Genomic DNA, 15,794 nt, shown 5'->3' with positions numbered 1-15,794 from the left:
AAACTGTTTTCTAATAACTGTATATCTTTTTTACTCTGGGTTCCTAGATATAAATATTCTATTTTGTGGATTTGTTCATTATTACCAAAATTCCATAGAGTTCTTTTACTGTAAACATCTTTTTCTTTTATTATTGGTATTGACCAATTATGTAAAGATTGTTCTATTTTTTCTATAGTGATCTGCTGTGGGACTGATTTAGAGGTTGAACTAGAGTTGAAGTTTCCTCCTCATTCCTCTTTTTACTGTTTGGTTATTTCTTCCTAAGTTTAATTTACTCATTGTTCTTAACAAACTAGCCATACTGTAACGGGACCACCATAGCTGACCAACGGTTTTACTGCCACTCCCTTGGACTTACTACCGGGACCACTACACAACACAGCTGACCAACGTCTAAACAGCTCTCGCTGCTACACTCAGACATTTCTTTCTTAAAAATGAACAGTTTTATAGGAACTCTAAGAAAATTATCCCCAGAAAGAGTATAACCTCTTAGTAATAAGAAAGATGAAGTATCATTTTCAATACTTGCTTTTAATTATAATTTTAAAATTTATTTTGAGTCAGTTTTAAGGAATGTCAATAAAAAACTTATTTATACTTATGTTGAATACTAGTTAAATATTTTTTATATAATGGGCCTAATTCAATGTTTAATGAATGGCAAAACATAAACACTGAAATTCAATATGATTTTTAAATATTGAAGGTGGTAAGAGAATTAGTCCCTGGTCTGTTTTATAAGAAATAAAATAGAGCATTTTCTTGATCCTTATTATAAGAAATAAATGATAGATTCAAAATGCATTAATTGCTAAATTTTTTTATATCCCTTTTATTAGTATCATTACATATACAAAATACTAACTACACCATTTAATATCATGGATATTTTTAAAATAAAATTTATATTTATAAAAAATATAACAGAATTAATTGCTTTTCCTGGTCCCGATGATTTAGTCTTTCAATTCTTATAAAAAGGACCGGAAGGAGTATTTAATAACATTATATAACGCTTGCATTAGAATAAATGATATTAAATTCAATATTGTCGGATGGATGCTATTTTTTCTCTCTGAAATTGTTATTAACTTAAAGATTAATTTGTAATAAATGAAATTTGTTTAGGGTATTGACATTTTGATTTTTTTTTTCTAATACATTTTGGTTAATTTTTAATTAATTATAAACTTAACTTTTAGATTGAAAAAATTAATATTTTAATATTTTATTTCTCTTTTTTTTTTTAAAAAAAATGATCATCCAAAATTTAGCATACCCAAATTTCCAAATTTACTTTTTTTTTCCTTTTCTTCTTTTAAACGTCTTAACTCCACTTAACCCTTTAGTACTTAGGAAAAATGCTATCACATTCTTTAAAATTTAACAAAATTATACCTGATGCTTTAAACTTTCTTTTTACCGTATATAAATATATTTTATTTTATAGAATAACTAGAATGTTAATATGTACGATGTTATAGGCGAGTTAACTGTCAAATAATAGTATTAATAAGTTTAGTTTTTTTTATCAAAATATCAATGATAATAGGCTGTACTCAACTAAATAAGTATAATTAATTTTTATAATTTTAAAAATTAAAATGCACATAGTTTAAAAGGTTAAAAAATATATAAGTAAGCAACATATCAATAAAAATAAAAGAAAAATATGATATAAATATAATTAAAATGATTCAAGATTATTAAAATAATAATAATAAAAGATGTCATTAATTATATTATAAATACAAATAAAAAATAAAGTTGGCAATACATTCAAAGAAATATTAAATTTACACAACTATTCTTAACATGGCTCACCTTGATTTACTGAATTTATCTCTCTTTTTATCAAAATAGGGCACTGGTGATTAGCTAACGAGGAATACCTTAAATCTCTTAAAATTCGACTTAATTATAATAAGGATGTAACTTTTTTTCACAAAACTTGAATTTGGGATGATTCTAAAATACGATAGAACTTCATATTTTGAACTATAAATTTGGACAAGAATTACTGTAATAAAATGTGGATGACATAATATATGATTAGAAGTTAATTCAAAAATATATATAGAGTTTTTGATTAAGAGGCTATGAACCATATGAAAAGTTGAAAAAAATAAAATTGATATCTTAGAACATAATTAGAGGGCGAAAAGATAATAAGAATGGTGTCATAAACAAGAATGCTTGATAAGTAGGAGATTGTCACAAGAATTAATAAAATTTTTAATAAGATTAATAGGCACAAGGAAGAATCCTAATAAAAAAAACACACTCAATGTATTTGATTATAAAAAATGTGTGTTATTTCCTCATATGATCGCCAATTGTTTTAGTACAATACAATGTAGGAGCTTGTTCGTTTGTACTTAATAAAACTAGAAATAAACCCTTTTTAGTACAAGCATCATTTATATATTCTAGTGGTTAAAGGGACATATTGATATTTTGAGCTCTTCTCCTCTCATTCTAAGTAAGCTATGCATGTGTACACTCTTGAGCCTAGGCTTCTCCCATTATAACTTCATAATTCCTCCTTCTTGAGAAACATTTATTTTTAAATATTTTAATCCATCACTTGCATTATATAAAAATAAATTAGTCACACTCAATCTTGGCACACACTTGAAAATATTCATCTTCTCTTAACATTAAACTTTGAAATGGAAAGATTTCCTTCCTAAAGTATAATCATACACAATGACTTGATTCAAATGTTGCCTTTCTCCTACCTTTCTTGGCATGTTTAGCATACCTTTCTATTTTTTTGAGTTTGGGTCATGCTTAATCTTTTTCTATTCAAATTTATCATTGAATTAAAAAGACTAAAGCCTCACTTTAGTTCCTGAGAGATTTTGAGTCTAACATTTTAGTCCCTAAAACATTTAAAATGTCACATTAGTCCTAAACTCACTTCTCTGTCATTCACTCTAGTCCCTGAGCCCAAACTCTATTAAGAAATAGTAACAAAAGGTTGAGTTATCATGTTAAATGTCACGTCAGAAGCCAAGTTGGCAGAAACAATATCATTTTAGGAAGCTAACATAGTACCTTGAATGACCAAACGACGTCATTTTGATTGAAGCCCTTTGTCTCAAAGAAGAACCCTAAGTGCATGTAGAATCTCGCCCAAATTCTTGTTCGTAGTTGTGTTTAGTGGTAAAATATTTAGAGATTGAAGTTTGTTATAGTGGAAGAAGAACCAACAGATAGAGAATTCGATAAAAATAATTTCTTAATTCATTATGATTCATTTTGGATTTTGGGGACGACGAACCCTAAGTGTTTAATGTTTTAAGGATGACAAACCTTAGATGTACAGGTGGGATAAAGTTAAAATTTGGGCTGATGTTTATGGTACAAAATCATGCTTGTGATTTAGTTGTCGAAAGTTGGATCGTGGGGTATGGTAGGCAAATCTTGTGTTTGTATATGTAGAATTACATAATAAAGAAAGAATGTGTCTACATAATTTATTAGAACTTAAAATATTTCTTTCTCATCAGTATTTGTGATGCAATTCTGAATGGCAAGTTTGCACCCAGCAATCATGGAAACGTCCTTATGGGGTTGGTCTCCTAGTAGCTGACAATTGTTTGAGTGGAAACTATTTTGACTACCAGGCTTTTGCAATTAGCTCTCGCTCACAAGCTGCAAAGACATATTTGGAATGCAAGTTTGAGAACTTTACTAGCTCCTTACATAAAGATCTTATCAAAGATACACTTATTGTAACTAGGGAGTCTGTGCAAGGTGAAAAGCACAGTAGTTCTGTATGCATTGTTGCTATGGTTGGAGTTGGTGAGCCATTCCATATTTTGGATCAGGAAAATCTCAACAGTTGATTGATACTGTTGAGATTGTAAGAGAGGAAGTAGGGTACTGCCACAAATCAAGGTGGTGCTAAAAGGGTAAAAAAGGCTTCAATCAGGATGACGTCGTTTGGTCATTCAGGGTATCATGTTAGCTTCCCAAAAATGACGTGCTAATTAGGCTTTTGGCATGACACTTAACATAACAACTCAGTCTTCTGTTACTATTTTTTAATAGAGTTTGAACTCAAGGACTAAAGTGAATGTTGAAGAAGAAAGTTGTGGACTAACGTGATATTTTAAATGTCTCATAGACTAAAACGCTGGACTCAAATTCTCTCAAAGACTAAATTAAGAGATTAGTAAATTAAAAAAGAGACAATTACATTAAAGATACAAAAGTGTAATAAACATTTTTTTAATAAAATTTTACTATTTTCAAATATTTGAACTCAAATCTAAAAGTTAGGATAAATAAAAACCATCTTGAAAACATATTTTACTTATTTTTAAAAATATAATTTTATTTTTATAAATTATTTTTGTTTTAATAATAATAATGCATTACCAAAAAAATAAATTTTATTTGCCAAAAATAACTGTTAAGAAATTATTATAAGTTAATATCAATTTTTCAATATTTGTTTACACAAAAATACTTTTAATTGTTAATAATTTTATATTTTTAATATTTATATATTTCTATTGGAAATTCAAAAATTTATAGTCAAATTTAATTTTAAGGATAGTTTTATGATTTTAGTATAATTTATTTATTTATCTCAAACATTGAATAGAATAACATAATATTATATGTTTTTATTATTTTATTGTAACTAATAGTAGAATAGGATAAGGATTTATTTTACTCCTTTTATATCCTATTTTTATTTAATTTTCACATCTTGTGATTTGTTATCCTATCATATTCACAAACTCTTAATATTATTTCATTCTGTCTTTACCGAGAAAGAGAGATTATATGACATTTTAGGCTAGTGGATTGAATGGAATTTTGCTCATTCTGATAGGGTTTTGAAGGGCAAGGCCGAAATTCATATGGTCGCTTGTGGAAAAAGCAAACAAAAACGTAAAATTGCTCCATGAAGTCTGTCATATTGCTCCCATGGAATAACCTTCATTTGCTATTGCTTCTTTTGCAATAACGTTTTGCTTTCAATGTATATAGATATTTATGGGTCTCACCAGAGCAGAGGAGGCTGGGCTAAACACATAGTTCAATCTTCGATAATTTTTATTTTAAATCCCATAAAAGGAGTGTGAAATAGCTAAATAGAAAGGTTGGGGAGACTAAAGAAGGAAAAAGTACAAAAATATGATCGATTCTGTAATAAAATAAGAAAAGAGATGCACGATTAAGAGACTCACAGTCAAGATTTAAATGGGACACCTTCCACATTATATATTTACATGTTCCACGCAGGCAAGATTAAGACTCACATTTTCCAGTTACTGTACTATAGAATCATAATTTTCTCTCATTTTTGCATCTAATCTTCTCAGCAATTCATAAATCTGATCACAATCATCATGAAATCTATCACCAGCAACGAAACTGTGAACCTCATTCTTTAATCCAACCACACTTTGACCAACAACCTTCTTCAACCTATTCTCCTTTATCAATGTCCTGAGTTTTGCAGCATTATGCCAATTATTGTCCTCACAATAAATATTTGATAAGAGTACATAATAGCCTGCATGACTAGGGTCTAATGGGAAAAGATTCTTAGCTGCAACCTCCCCCATCTTTGTATTTTGATGTATGCGGCATGCACCAAGCAAGGCACCCCATACATCAGGCCCAGCTTGCATAGGCATGCCATTAATTATTTCCAAGGCAGTATTCAACTCTCCCATTCGACCAAGAAGATCAACCATTATCCCATAATGCTGTGAGTTTGGCATCAATTGGTAATCATTCACCATCATATCAAACATCTTTATCCCTTCTTTAATCAAACCTGCATGACTGCAAGCAGATAGAATTGAGATGAAGGTTACATCGTTAGGCTTAACACCTGAATGATCAGCCATTTCATAAAATAATTTCAAAGCCTCTTCCCCTTGCCCATGGGATCCATAAGCCGCAATTATCGAGCTCCAGATTACAACATTCTTACATACCATTTCCTTGAAAACCTTGTTAGCATTATCTATGCTACTACATTTTGCATACAATTCTATGAGCGATGCTCCAACAAATTCATTGTTGTTGAACCCACTTTTAGTAACAAAAGCATGAAGGCATAAAGCTTGTTGAAGAATCCCCAATTTTGAACTAGTAGAAAGAATCTTCACTACAGCAACAGCATCAGGTTGAGTTCCACTAGATAACATGTTGCAGAAAACCTCCATGGACTTGTGTGCCATTCCAATTTCAGCATAGCCACCATACAAAACAGCCCAAGAAACTACATCTTTCTCGGGCATTCGGTTGAAAAGGTCAACTGCATTTTCAGGTGAGAAGCACTTCATGTACATGTCGATCAGAGCAGTAGAGACAGCTATATCCAACTCAAAACTGTAATTGACCGCTAATTTATGAATCTTTATACCTTCTTCCAAATTTGAACTTGAAGCACATGCTCGCAATGCACTAACCACAGTAACCTTGTTGGGTTCAATTCTCTTATCTCTCATTTCATTGAAAAGATGTAAAGCACTGCTTTCAGCTCCATTATCACCATAACAGGCAACCATTGAGCTCCAAGATATAATATCCTTATTAGGCATTTCTCTGAACAAATTGGCTGCACTCTTGATGGAACCAGTTTTTCCATACAAATTTAGCAGTGAATTGGCCAAGCATAACTTAGTGTCAAAACCCCTTCTTTTTACAACTCCATGTACACTTCTTCCAAGCTTAAAATCAGATAACTGAGCACAAGCAGAAGCAGCACTAACAAGTGTCACTGGGTCAGGACTCTGTTGCTCCAACACAACCATTCGGGAGAAAAATTTGAGTGCAAGCTCAGGCATTCCACTCTGCTCATAACCAGTAATTATTGAAGTCCACAAAACCACATCTGGTTTTGGATACTCCATAAACACCTTCGCAGCATCATCCATTTGTCCACATTCTGAATACAGCTCAATCAAGGCAGACCCCACAAACATGTCATTATCTATCTTCTTCTTCTTCTTGAGAAACCCATGAATCATTTTACCCATCCCAAGCTTCTGCAAGCCTATACATGCTTTCAAAGCAATAGACACTGAATAATTGTCAGGTCTTTCCTCAGTTGATACAGCATCTGCGCTCATTCGACGGATTAGAGATAATGTCTCTACCCATTCTCCTTCCAAACAATAGCTCCTAAGCAAAGCATTCCACAGATAGACAGTTTTATGAGGCGTTTCCTCAAACAGCTTATGTGCATGGCAAATTGATGCATGTCTGGCATACAAAACGTTAAGCTTTGTCACAATGAAACTGTCATGGGCAAGACCTACTTTCAAACACTGAGAATGCAACAGTGCAACCGATATCTTACTGCAGCAAGTTTCCAATAACCTAACTAAAAGATTCCTCCTTTTCATGTACAATCACTAATCACTTTTATAACTTTTCAAAGCAATTTCAGCTGTCAAGTTTTAGGAATTAATGATCCTATCCGTCAAATCTCAATCAGCATCTTCTAGGGTTCAAATTTCAATCTCTCAATCACTTTCTTCTATTTATACAATCAGCTCTTCTTTAGGCAGCTTCAGCAGTAAGTCCTGTTGAATAAACCATGTAAATGAAACAATTAGTTTGTTGAAATAAAGAACAGAGAGATATGAACCAATAAAGAATTAGTTGCATGACATCAATTAACAAGTTAAACAAAAACTATTTCATACCATAGAGTTACATTTGTTTAAACAAATAAATAAAAACTAGAATCAACGCAAAATGGAGAAATAAAAAGAACCAAAGAGTTTCCCACAACAAAGCATATCAAGTGTTCTTTACCAATGAATAATATAATGACTCTCAACCGTTTGAATCATTCTTGAAAAGTGAAAACATTGTTAACATGATAAATGCTGCAAACGTACAGAGTCATTTAATAAAACACCCAAAAGGCAGTTAATGGCTACGGAGACAGTTGCAGTAATTGGCCAAATAAAAAGCAGAAAAACCCAGCAAAAAGCACGGAGAAGATTCACACGTTCTCAAACACACATTCCCAGTTTGAACAGAAGAAGTGGCAGCCCAAAAATAGACACAAATCAAGTGACATTTTTCAATAACATGCATATCATGATACTCAGTGAAAAACATGAAAAGGCAAACCATTTCGTTGTCGTCGACGATGCCACCATCATCATCCCGCAACCATTGTGAAGTTGTGAAGCATTCAGCCTCAATCTCCCTCTCTGCATGTCACTGTGAGGGGAAATTTTCTCAGCCGCGGTCACTCGTTCCTTCTGTGAAGCGATATGTTTTACTTTGATTTAAAAAATTTTAAGTTAAAATTGAAAAAACAAAAGCTCTCAAGTAAAAAAAGTACTAATTTCCAAATTAAAATAATTTTATTTATAGCAACGATAATATTAATTTATATAAAAAAATATCATTAATATTTTATTTTGTATAATAATAAACAATATAATAACTTTTTAAATGTAAAAGTTATATAATTCAAATGTTAAATTATATAACATTATATTTATAACTATCTATATTAAATTTTATATAAATTAAACAATTTTATTTATATTACTTTTTTTCCTAGATTATATTATCTTTTACAAGCAATCATGTTCAAACTTAATAAAATTACTACATATGATAAAATTTTTAAAAAATATTTAATATTATATGAAATTTTAATTTTAATATTACAAGTAAAATAAAATACTTTTAAACTAGTCGATCCATGTTAAAATAAAATTAGTTAACGAACTATTAAGTAATTTATAAATTTATTACATACTAAAAATAATTAATTCCTTTATCACTTGTCAAGTTTTCTTAGTAACATATTTCTTTTGTTCTTTCATTCTGCTGTTACTTAAACATTAGATTTTTCATAATATTATCATTGACTTTTATAGGTAATTTTTCAGTTATGTTTTTTTTTCTTAGTTTTCATTACATAAGTTTGTATAAATGTTTATAATAAATTGTCATTTTGTTACTTTATGTATGAAATTTTAACATATTTTATAATTAAAATTGTTATATTATTAATTGAATTGAATAAGTTTTTCTTGTTTTATTGTAAAAAATAGTTACAAAGAAACTTAATTATAATTAAAAAATTGCATAAAATAGTAAAAAATAAGTAGAATCATTAAAGAGTTTGAAAAGAGTATAAGCAAGATATACTAGCCTCAACACATTTATGCTCCATTTGCATACAACATTCTCAATAAGGCATGTTTAATTCCAGTACAGTTTGTGCTAAGGGGGGGGCAAATACACCCCTTAACTTTCATAAACTTTTTTTATACTTTTGCACCCCCTAATTTTATACTTTTGCACCTTTTATGTCCTTTTATGTTTTTGCACCTCATGACCTTAGGGTCCTGGATCTGTCACTGGCACCTCAACATTAAAGTGACAAGCACGTTTGGGCTCCATTCCAACACAACTAGTGTTGAAAGTAAAGAAGTCTCTTTCCAATGTGTGCTTAAGGGGAGCAAGCCTCATGCTAGGGCTCATAAGTGTTGAATAGAAGAAATTATAAGATTTTTAAAGAGCACTTTTGGTCTTTTGAAATTGATTTTTCAACCTATCTCTCTCTCTTTGCCTCCTCTGCACAAAAACTTTACACATCGATTATCAAACCTTTCAACCATTCACATTACATCTTCTTTTTCTATTATTTTAATCATTATTTTTATTGAGATGTGCGAACAAAGTCCCACATTTGTTAAAAATGGAGAATAATCAAAGATATATAAGTATGGTAGATATCTCTATTAGTGTGAGGCATTTTAGATGATATCCAAAAATAAAACTATGACGGCTTAGGTCCAAAGTGGACAATATCATACTAATGTGGAGATATACTAAAAAGTTCATACTTATTATAACAAATGGTATCATAGCTCGAATCTCCAAGTAGGACTAGTGCCACATTGGATGTGGATGTGGGTGTGCAAGGTGAACCCTAGGTGTGTAGTGATGACTGCGGATCCCATGGGAGGGCCCAGTATGGGTGGACCTTCAAGAATAGGCGAGGGTGCCTCCAATATCATACTTATATGCCCTTGATTTGGGACAATATCATATTAGTGTGGAGATATTACAAAAAGTCCATACTTATTTTAACAATTTTCATAAAATCCCACTAAACTAGGTTAGGTGTAGCAAAATGACAAAATGAAAGGTTTCAATCTTCAATACAACTCTTAAACAATAAAAAAATATAAGTTTAGACTTATTAGCCTTTTTAAACATAATTTTTTTATATTTATTTAAAAAATTATTATAAAAGCTTAGCTGAAATTTTTCAAAAAGTCACATTAAGCTTTAAAATATAACTTATATTAAATAAATATGTCAACTAGAATCACAAAAGACATTATTTTATCAATTTCTCTAACCAATGTCATATTGCATACAATAAAAATTAATAAATTAAAATTTTCATTGAAAATTATCATATTTAATAGTACCAATACACTTAATTATATTAAATTTTATAATTTTTTAATAAAAACTTATTAAATATATATTTTCATTATGTGTAATATTGCACAATATAAAAAATGTTTTTTATTTTTATTTTTTATATACATATCTAAATTGTTAAACTCCTTTGTACATAATTTAATTAATTAATTAAACTCCAAGTCGATCCATACAGTAGCATGGATAACTTCCTCATTATATAAAATTTTGTAAATTTATTTAGTTAATGTATCTTAATTCAATGATTAAATTGATTCAATTAAGTAAATCTTTTCTAATAATAATAATAATATTATTATTATTATCATTATTGTTATTGTTATTATTTAATTATAAAAAATTAGCATCTTAAGAATTTATTTTAGTAAAAGAAACTTCTTAATTTTTCTTTCATGAGTAAACAGTCAACTATAAGTTAAGGTAAAATAAAGAACTTAATTTTGTCATGCATTCCATGTATGCTTAGTTTAATTAAACATCGATTTTCATGCATTTATTTCTGGTAGATGAAAATATCATACATTTATAATTATTATAATAACAAAAAAGGTTAGCGTAATTTTTAATGCATTTCGTTGTTCAAAGTTAGGCTACCCTGACGTAATAATTTTAAAAGCACAATAAATTGTGGGAGTTTTTTCTATTTCATTAATTTATTTAATATTTTTTTTCATCTGAGTTGATTTGTATTTGACCTGAATCAGACATCTGGATGTAGTGAGTAAGTCTATCACTGAAAATTTTTGTATACATAAAAATTCAAATTCGAAACCTTACTTAAATGATACTAAGCCGCTTGCTACTTAGACCAACATTCATGAGTAATTTATTTAATATTTTCAAACATACTTCTTGGAGTAAAAATATTTAAGAAAGTTTAGGGTAGCTAATGAAAAACATTAAAATTATTTTAACTCCTTAATTTAGATCTTATCCATAAAAAGAGCATTTTTCCTATGAATAAATGTCAAACATAATCACGAGATTAATGGAAAGTGTGAAAAACACAACATATGGTTGATAAATGAATGTCAACCACTTTTTATTTTTTTTAAAAAGCATATCTTAGTTTTAAAATGGGAAACATTCTTAATCGTGAATACTATTATCTTCTTTTGTTCTTTTTTTTTTTAAGAAAACTAAAAATAAAAAAATTAGCAAAAAGGAACCCCTAAAATCTTTCAAGACACATTTCTAATTAAACATCATAGATAAACTAGAATAATATAATAAGAAAATAAGGAGCAGCGTTAACTCATTTAAAGAACAAGTGGTCAAAGCATTAGAAATGTTGTAATTTTTAATGAGAAAAAGTACGATGAGACTCTTATTGACTGTGTGTGATTATTTGATACTTGATTGTATACACAAAAATTAAAGATATATTTTAAAATTTATGAAAATAAAGACCTTTTATAATAATGTTATAGATATTTAATTTTAATAAAATTTGGCATAAATAATCTTAATAATAATTATAATTCATCGGTTGAATTAATGAAAATTAATTTCTCTGTTGTGCATGTAAGCATCGTTGGTCATTGGTCACTTTTTATTTATATTAATGTTATAAATGTTTTATTTTGATAAAATTTTACATAAATAATCTTGATAATATATAATTATAATTTAAAGCTTAAATCAATAAAAATTATTTTTTCATTAAATTATTAACGGTGTAAGATTAATTAAATTATAGTAGTGTAAGTTACACTCACTTTTGTATTGTTTAATAAATATTTGTTGAATAATTTAATCTTAAAATTAACCATTAGATTAAAATTTCAATCACATAAATTTGAGATTGATTTAAAATAATTTGATATTATTTATAAACATAAAAATTAATATAATATATACTTTTAAAATTTATGAAAATAAGGACCATTTGATAACAACCTTATAAATATTTGATTTTGATAAAATTTGTCACAAATAATCTAAATAATATATAATTATAACAACGGTTGGATAGATGAAAGTTAATTGGTGCGTGATCTGGTACTCACAAGGGGTACCAGATACCTTTTCTACGTGAATAAAAATGATTGGTTTAAGTAATTTAAAATTATTTTTATTATAAATTAATTTTTATTATGAAAAAACTCTTTATATTTATTTTAATACAAAAGTTCCTTTTGAAAAAAAAATATTAAGTTTTGCTTCATTTTCTTTACTAAAATTTTTGGAGTTTTTTTTTTTTCATTTCTTCTTTTTCACTCCAACTTTTGTATTTTTTTAAGTTTAAACGAGTACTTTCTTTCTTCATATGTTAACCATGAAAAGATGCAATGGTATATTTTTCACATAGAACCTCGATCAAGTACTCCTTTTCACACTTATATCAGAAACACTAGAGCATAGTTCTATTTCATCCTCTTTGCTTAAACTTTTGGGTTCTATTTTTTTTTCGTTTCTTCTTCTTCCCGCAAAATTTAGGGTTAGCTTTTTTGTTTCCTTTTATTACCACTGATTTTATACTTAAATTTCCTAACAATGTTTATTTAATTTTTAAATGTTGAAATATAACTTAATTCCTTTGGTGCTAGAGTTTTGGATTCAAAGTTTGAAGAGCAAAAAACTAAAAATGAAGGATAGCAATGCCTTTAACAGTTTCCCTGTACCTAAATCTTTGCAACTAGTAATTATTAATTGAAGTTTTGAAATTTTCAAATTTTCTCAATTTCTCATTGCTTGGAAATTTTTCATGGTTTCAAGGATGAGAGGTTTTTGAAGGAGGAGCGGTATATGTGGTTCAAGGATTATTCCTATTTTCACTATCTCATTCAACTGTATCTCACTTCCTATTCTTCTGTATGCATTCCATGTTGAAATTTTGGTTAATGACAGGAGAAGTTGCATACATATTTGCAGGTGTTGGAGCTTGGATGGGGAAACTCCCAAATGTGTAAAGAGTTGCATATTGTATTGACCTTTCATTTGTTGCAGTTCACAACATGCAAAAACAGTTACTTTTTTGGAGATTTAAAGGTCAGCTTGCAAGTTCATAATAATTAATGTACATTAACCATGTGTGATTTGTTATATATATGTTCTTTTATTTGTAATGCATGAGAACAAGCAAAAGAGATTCACCATTGTTGTAATGCATGAAAATAAGCAAAACATATTCACCATTTTATCTGTCTTCACCATTAGAAAGGATATACACAATTCTATAGATATATAGAATTATATATATATATATATATATATATATATATTCAAAACATATTCAAAATAAGCAACTTTGAATGGAAAGCTTTAAAAATTATATATATATATATATATATATATGTATATATGTATATATAGAATATGTTTTGGATAATGCTACTAACATTATCCAAAACATATTCTTTTTCTTTTATGTGTATGAATAGTCAGATCCTCGTGATTCTTCAATACAATGCTTAATCGGGAGTAACAAAAACACTCCTCCATATCTTTTGAACTTTGGTCTGGTTTCAATATTCATGTAAGTTTAGTGCTGAAATTTTTTTTTTTTTTAAGATAAGAGATATCAAATTTTTCATTCTAAATTACTCTTAAAACTTTCTATTTGTAATTAGGAATGTTGAATTGCAAGTTTTTTTAATATTTTAATGTCATTTACATAGCATCATCATTTATCATTTATTTTTAATATTTTATTAACTGCGGATGAGCATTGCATTTGGCAATTGGTAGAGGATGTGCGATTCCAGATTGATTCAAATTTTGTAAGTGCAAATCATTGCTGAATATATAAGATGAGAGTTACTACAAAAAATATAGAGAATACAACATCAATATTCTTGAAAGATACAAGGTTGTGGATTCTTTTTTGAACCTAAGTCTCCTCATCCCTTATCCTACTTAAGCAGAAGTAAACAATTTTTTTTCTTTTTTTTCTTAATATTCTAATTTTTGTAAAGCTTTGTTCAACACAAATGGAACTTACCTTAACTGGGAAAAGTTAAAAAAGAATGGTGCTGCTGTGAAAGTCTGCCATGGTGATATCATATCATTTTCTGCTCCTCCACAACATGGTAATATGGATCCTTCTGATGACTCAATATCTTTATTCTTCTCTAATTCCTATTCCACCTTTTCTTACAATAGTTGTAGCACTTATAGATTTTTTTTACTCACTAGTGCTTCAGGATTGAGCAATATTTCCCTATATCTTTTCTTTTATTTGTTAGAATAAATTAATAAATAAAAGATATAGTCATATATAAAATATTTTCTTTGTTATGGATGCTGTTTATTTTTTAAAAAAATGGGACCATAACTGTAATTATTTTGTGTAATGTCGAGAAATTTCTGCTTTTGAGTATTTGTTGCCTTTTGTGCATATTAAGTCTTTGTAGTGTGGATTTGTTCTATTTTCAAATTATTATAATTTGGTTTACAATATATATCGAGAGGTGCTCGTGTCCACCCCATGCCAGTGCATATATTTACATTTTTTTAATCATTATTGCATTCTACTATGATTTATGCATGATAGTGGAATTCAAGCTTCTAATTTTATGTATACATTTATATTTTAATGTCATTTACATAGTAGTTGTCTGCAAGTTTATTTTTATGGTTTCCTTATTTTACATGGCAGGAAGAATTTCATTTATTCAAGACAAATAAGAAAGAGAGCTTTTTTCTTCCAAAAAAGTTAATATTGTATTTTCTGCTTCTACTTTAGCCGGCTAACTAATTAGTTACTCTTAACTGCTTTCCTAACAATCCTATACAAACTTTTCCTTACAAAAATGTTGGTTGGTTCAATGTAACTTGGTACAATTGTGCCTGACTACAATAGTTTACTGGAGCAAAGTATGCATTTTTTTTTCTGTGAGTGGATGTGTTCCTATTCCTGGTTGTGCTGCCCCAAGGCTTCTCTGTATTAATTCCTATTTGTGCTAAAAATCATGCATCCATTTATTGCCTTTCATTATAATTGACTGCCTATATTAAGATAAACATGGACTTCTTATCTAATACCTTGAATTACATGTAAATTATTCATTATGATTATCTCCTTCAGTGGTCACAAGGTTGTAACTTACTTGAATTTGAAATGAATTTTGTGAGATGATGTTCGCAGGAATGCTATTCCTTTACTAGTCAGGAAGAAAGCATTGTTATTCCATTCTTCAAATGCCTTTTAAGATATTTTGCTGATAAAATCTTGCATGAAATAATAAATTGCTATGAAATACATGAATTTGCTGCTGTATTATGATTAAACTAGAAAGATACTATTTTCTTCCAAAGGACAATGAATATATAATAAAAGAAACTTAAAGTGACCTATGCTTTTTTGTTATTAT

General features: G+C 28.6%; 2 protein-coding genes across 2 annotated transcripts; one reads left to right on the top strand and one right to left on the bottom strand.

Moving 5' to 3' along the window:
• The first annotated feature begins 3,329 nt into the window (after nucleotides 1-3,329).
• Nucleotides 3,330-3,860, top strand: LOC113850759 (proteasome subunit alpha type-1-B-like). Its single transcript, XM_027481304.1, has 2 exons — nucleotides 3,330-3,372; nucleotides 3,550-3,860. Exons 1-2 carry the CDS (start codon nucleotides 3,330-3,332, stop codon nucleotides 3,858-3,860), a joined length of 354 nt encoding a protein of 117 aa, XP_027337105.1.
• A 1,323-nt stretch (nucleotides 3,861-5,183) lies between these two features.
• On the bottom strand, nucleotides 5,184-8,276 carry LOC113850471 (putative pentatricopeptide repeat-containing protein At3g01580). The gene is made up of 2 exons (XM_027481030.1): nucleotides 8,131-8,276; nucleotides 5,184-7,571 (listed from the first exon to the last, which is right to left on the bottom strand). Exon 2 carries the CDS (start codon nucleotides 7,389-7,391, stop codon nucleotides 5,298-5,300), a length of 2,094 nt encoding a protein of 697 aa, XP_027336831.1. The 5' UTR covers nucleotides 7,392-7,571; nucleotides 8,131-8,276; the 3' UTR covers nucleotides 5,184-5,297.
• Nucleotides 8,277-15,794: the final 7,518 nt, after the last annotated feature.

This window comes from Abrus precatorius, unplaced genomic scaffold (genome assembly GCF_003935025.1).
Source record: "Abrus precatorius isolate BTA unplaced genomic scaffold, Abrus_2018 Scaffold9, whole genome shotgun sequence".
NCBI classification, from domain to species: Eukaryota; Viridiplantae; Streptophyta; class Magnoliopsida; order Fabales; family Fabaceae; genus Abrus; species Abrus precatorius.
Note: the sequence above shows the minus strand (reverse complement) of the source record. Positions and strands in the feature narration are given on the sequence as shown.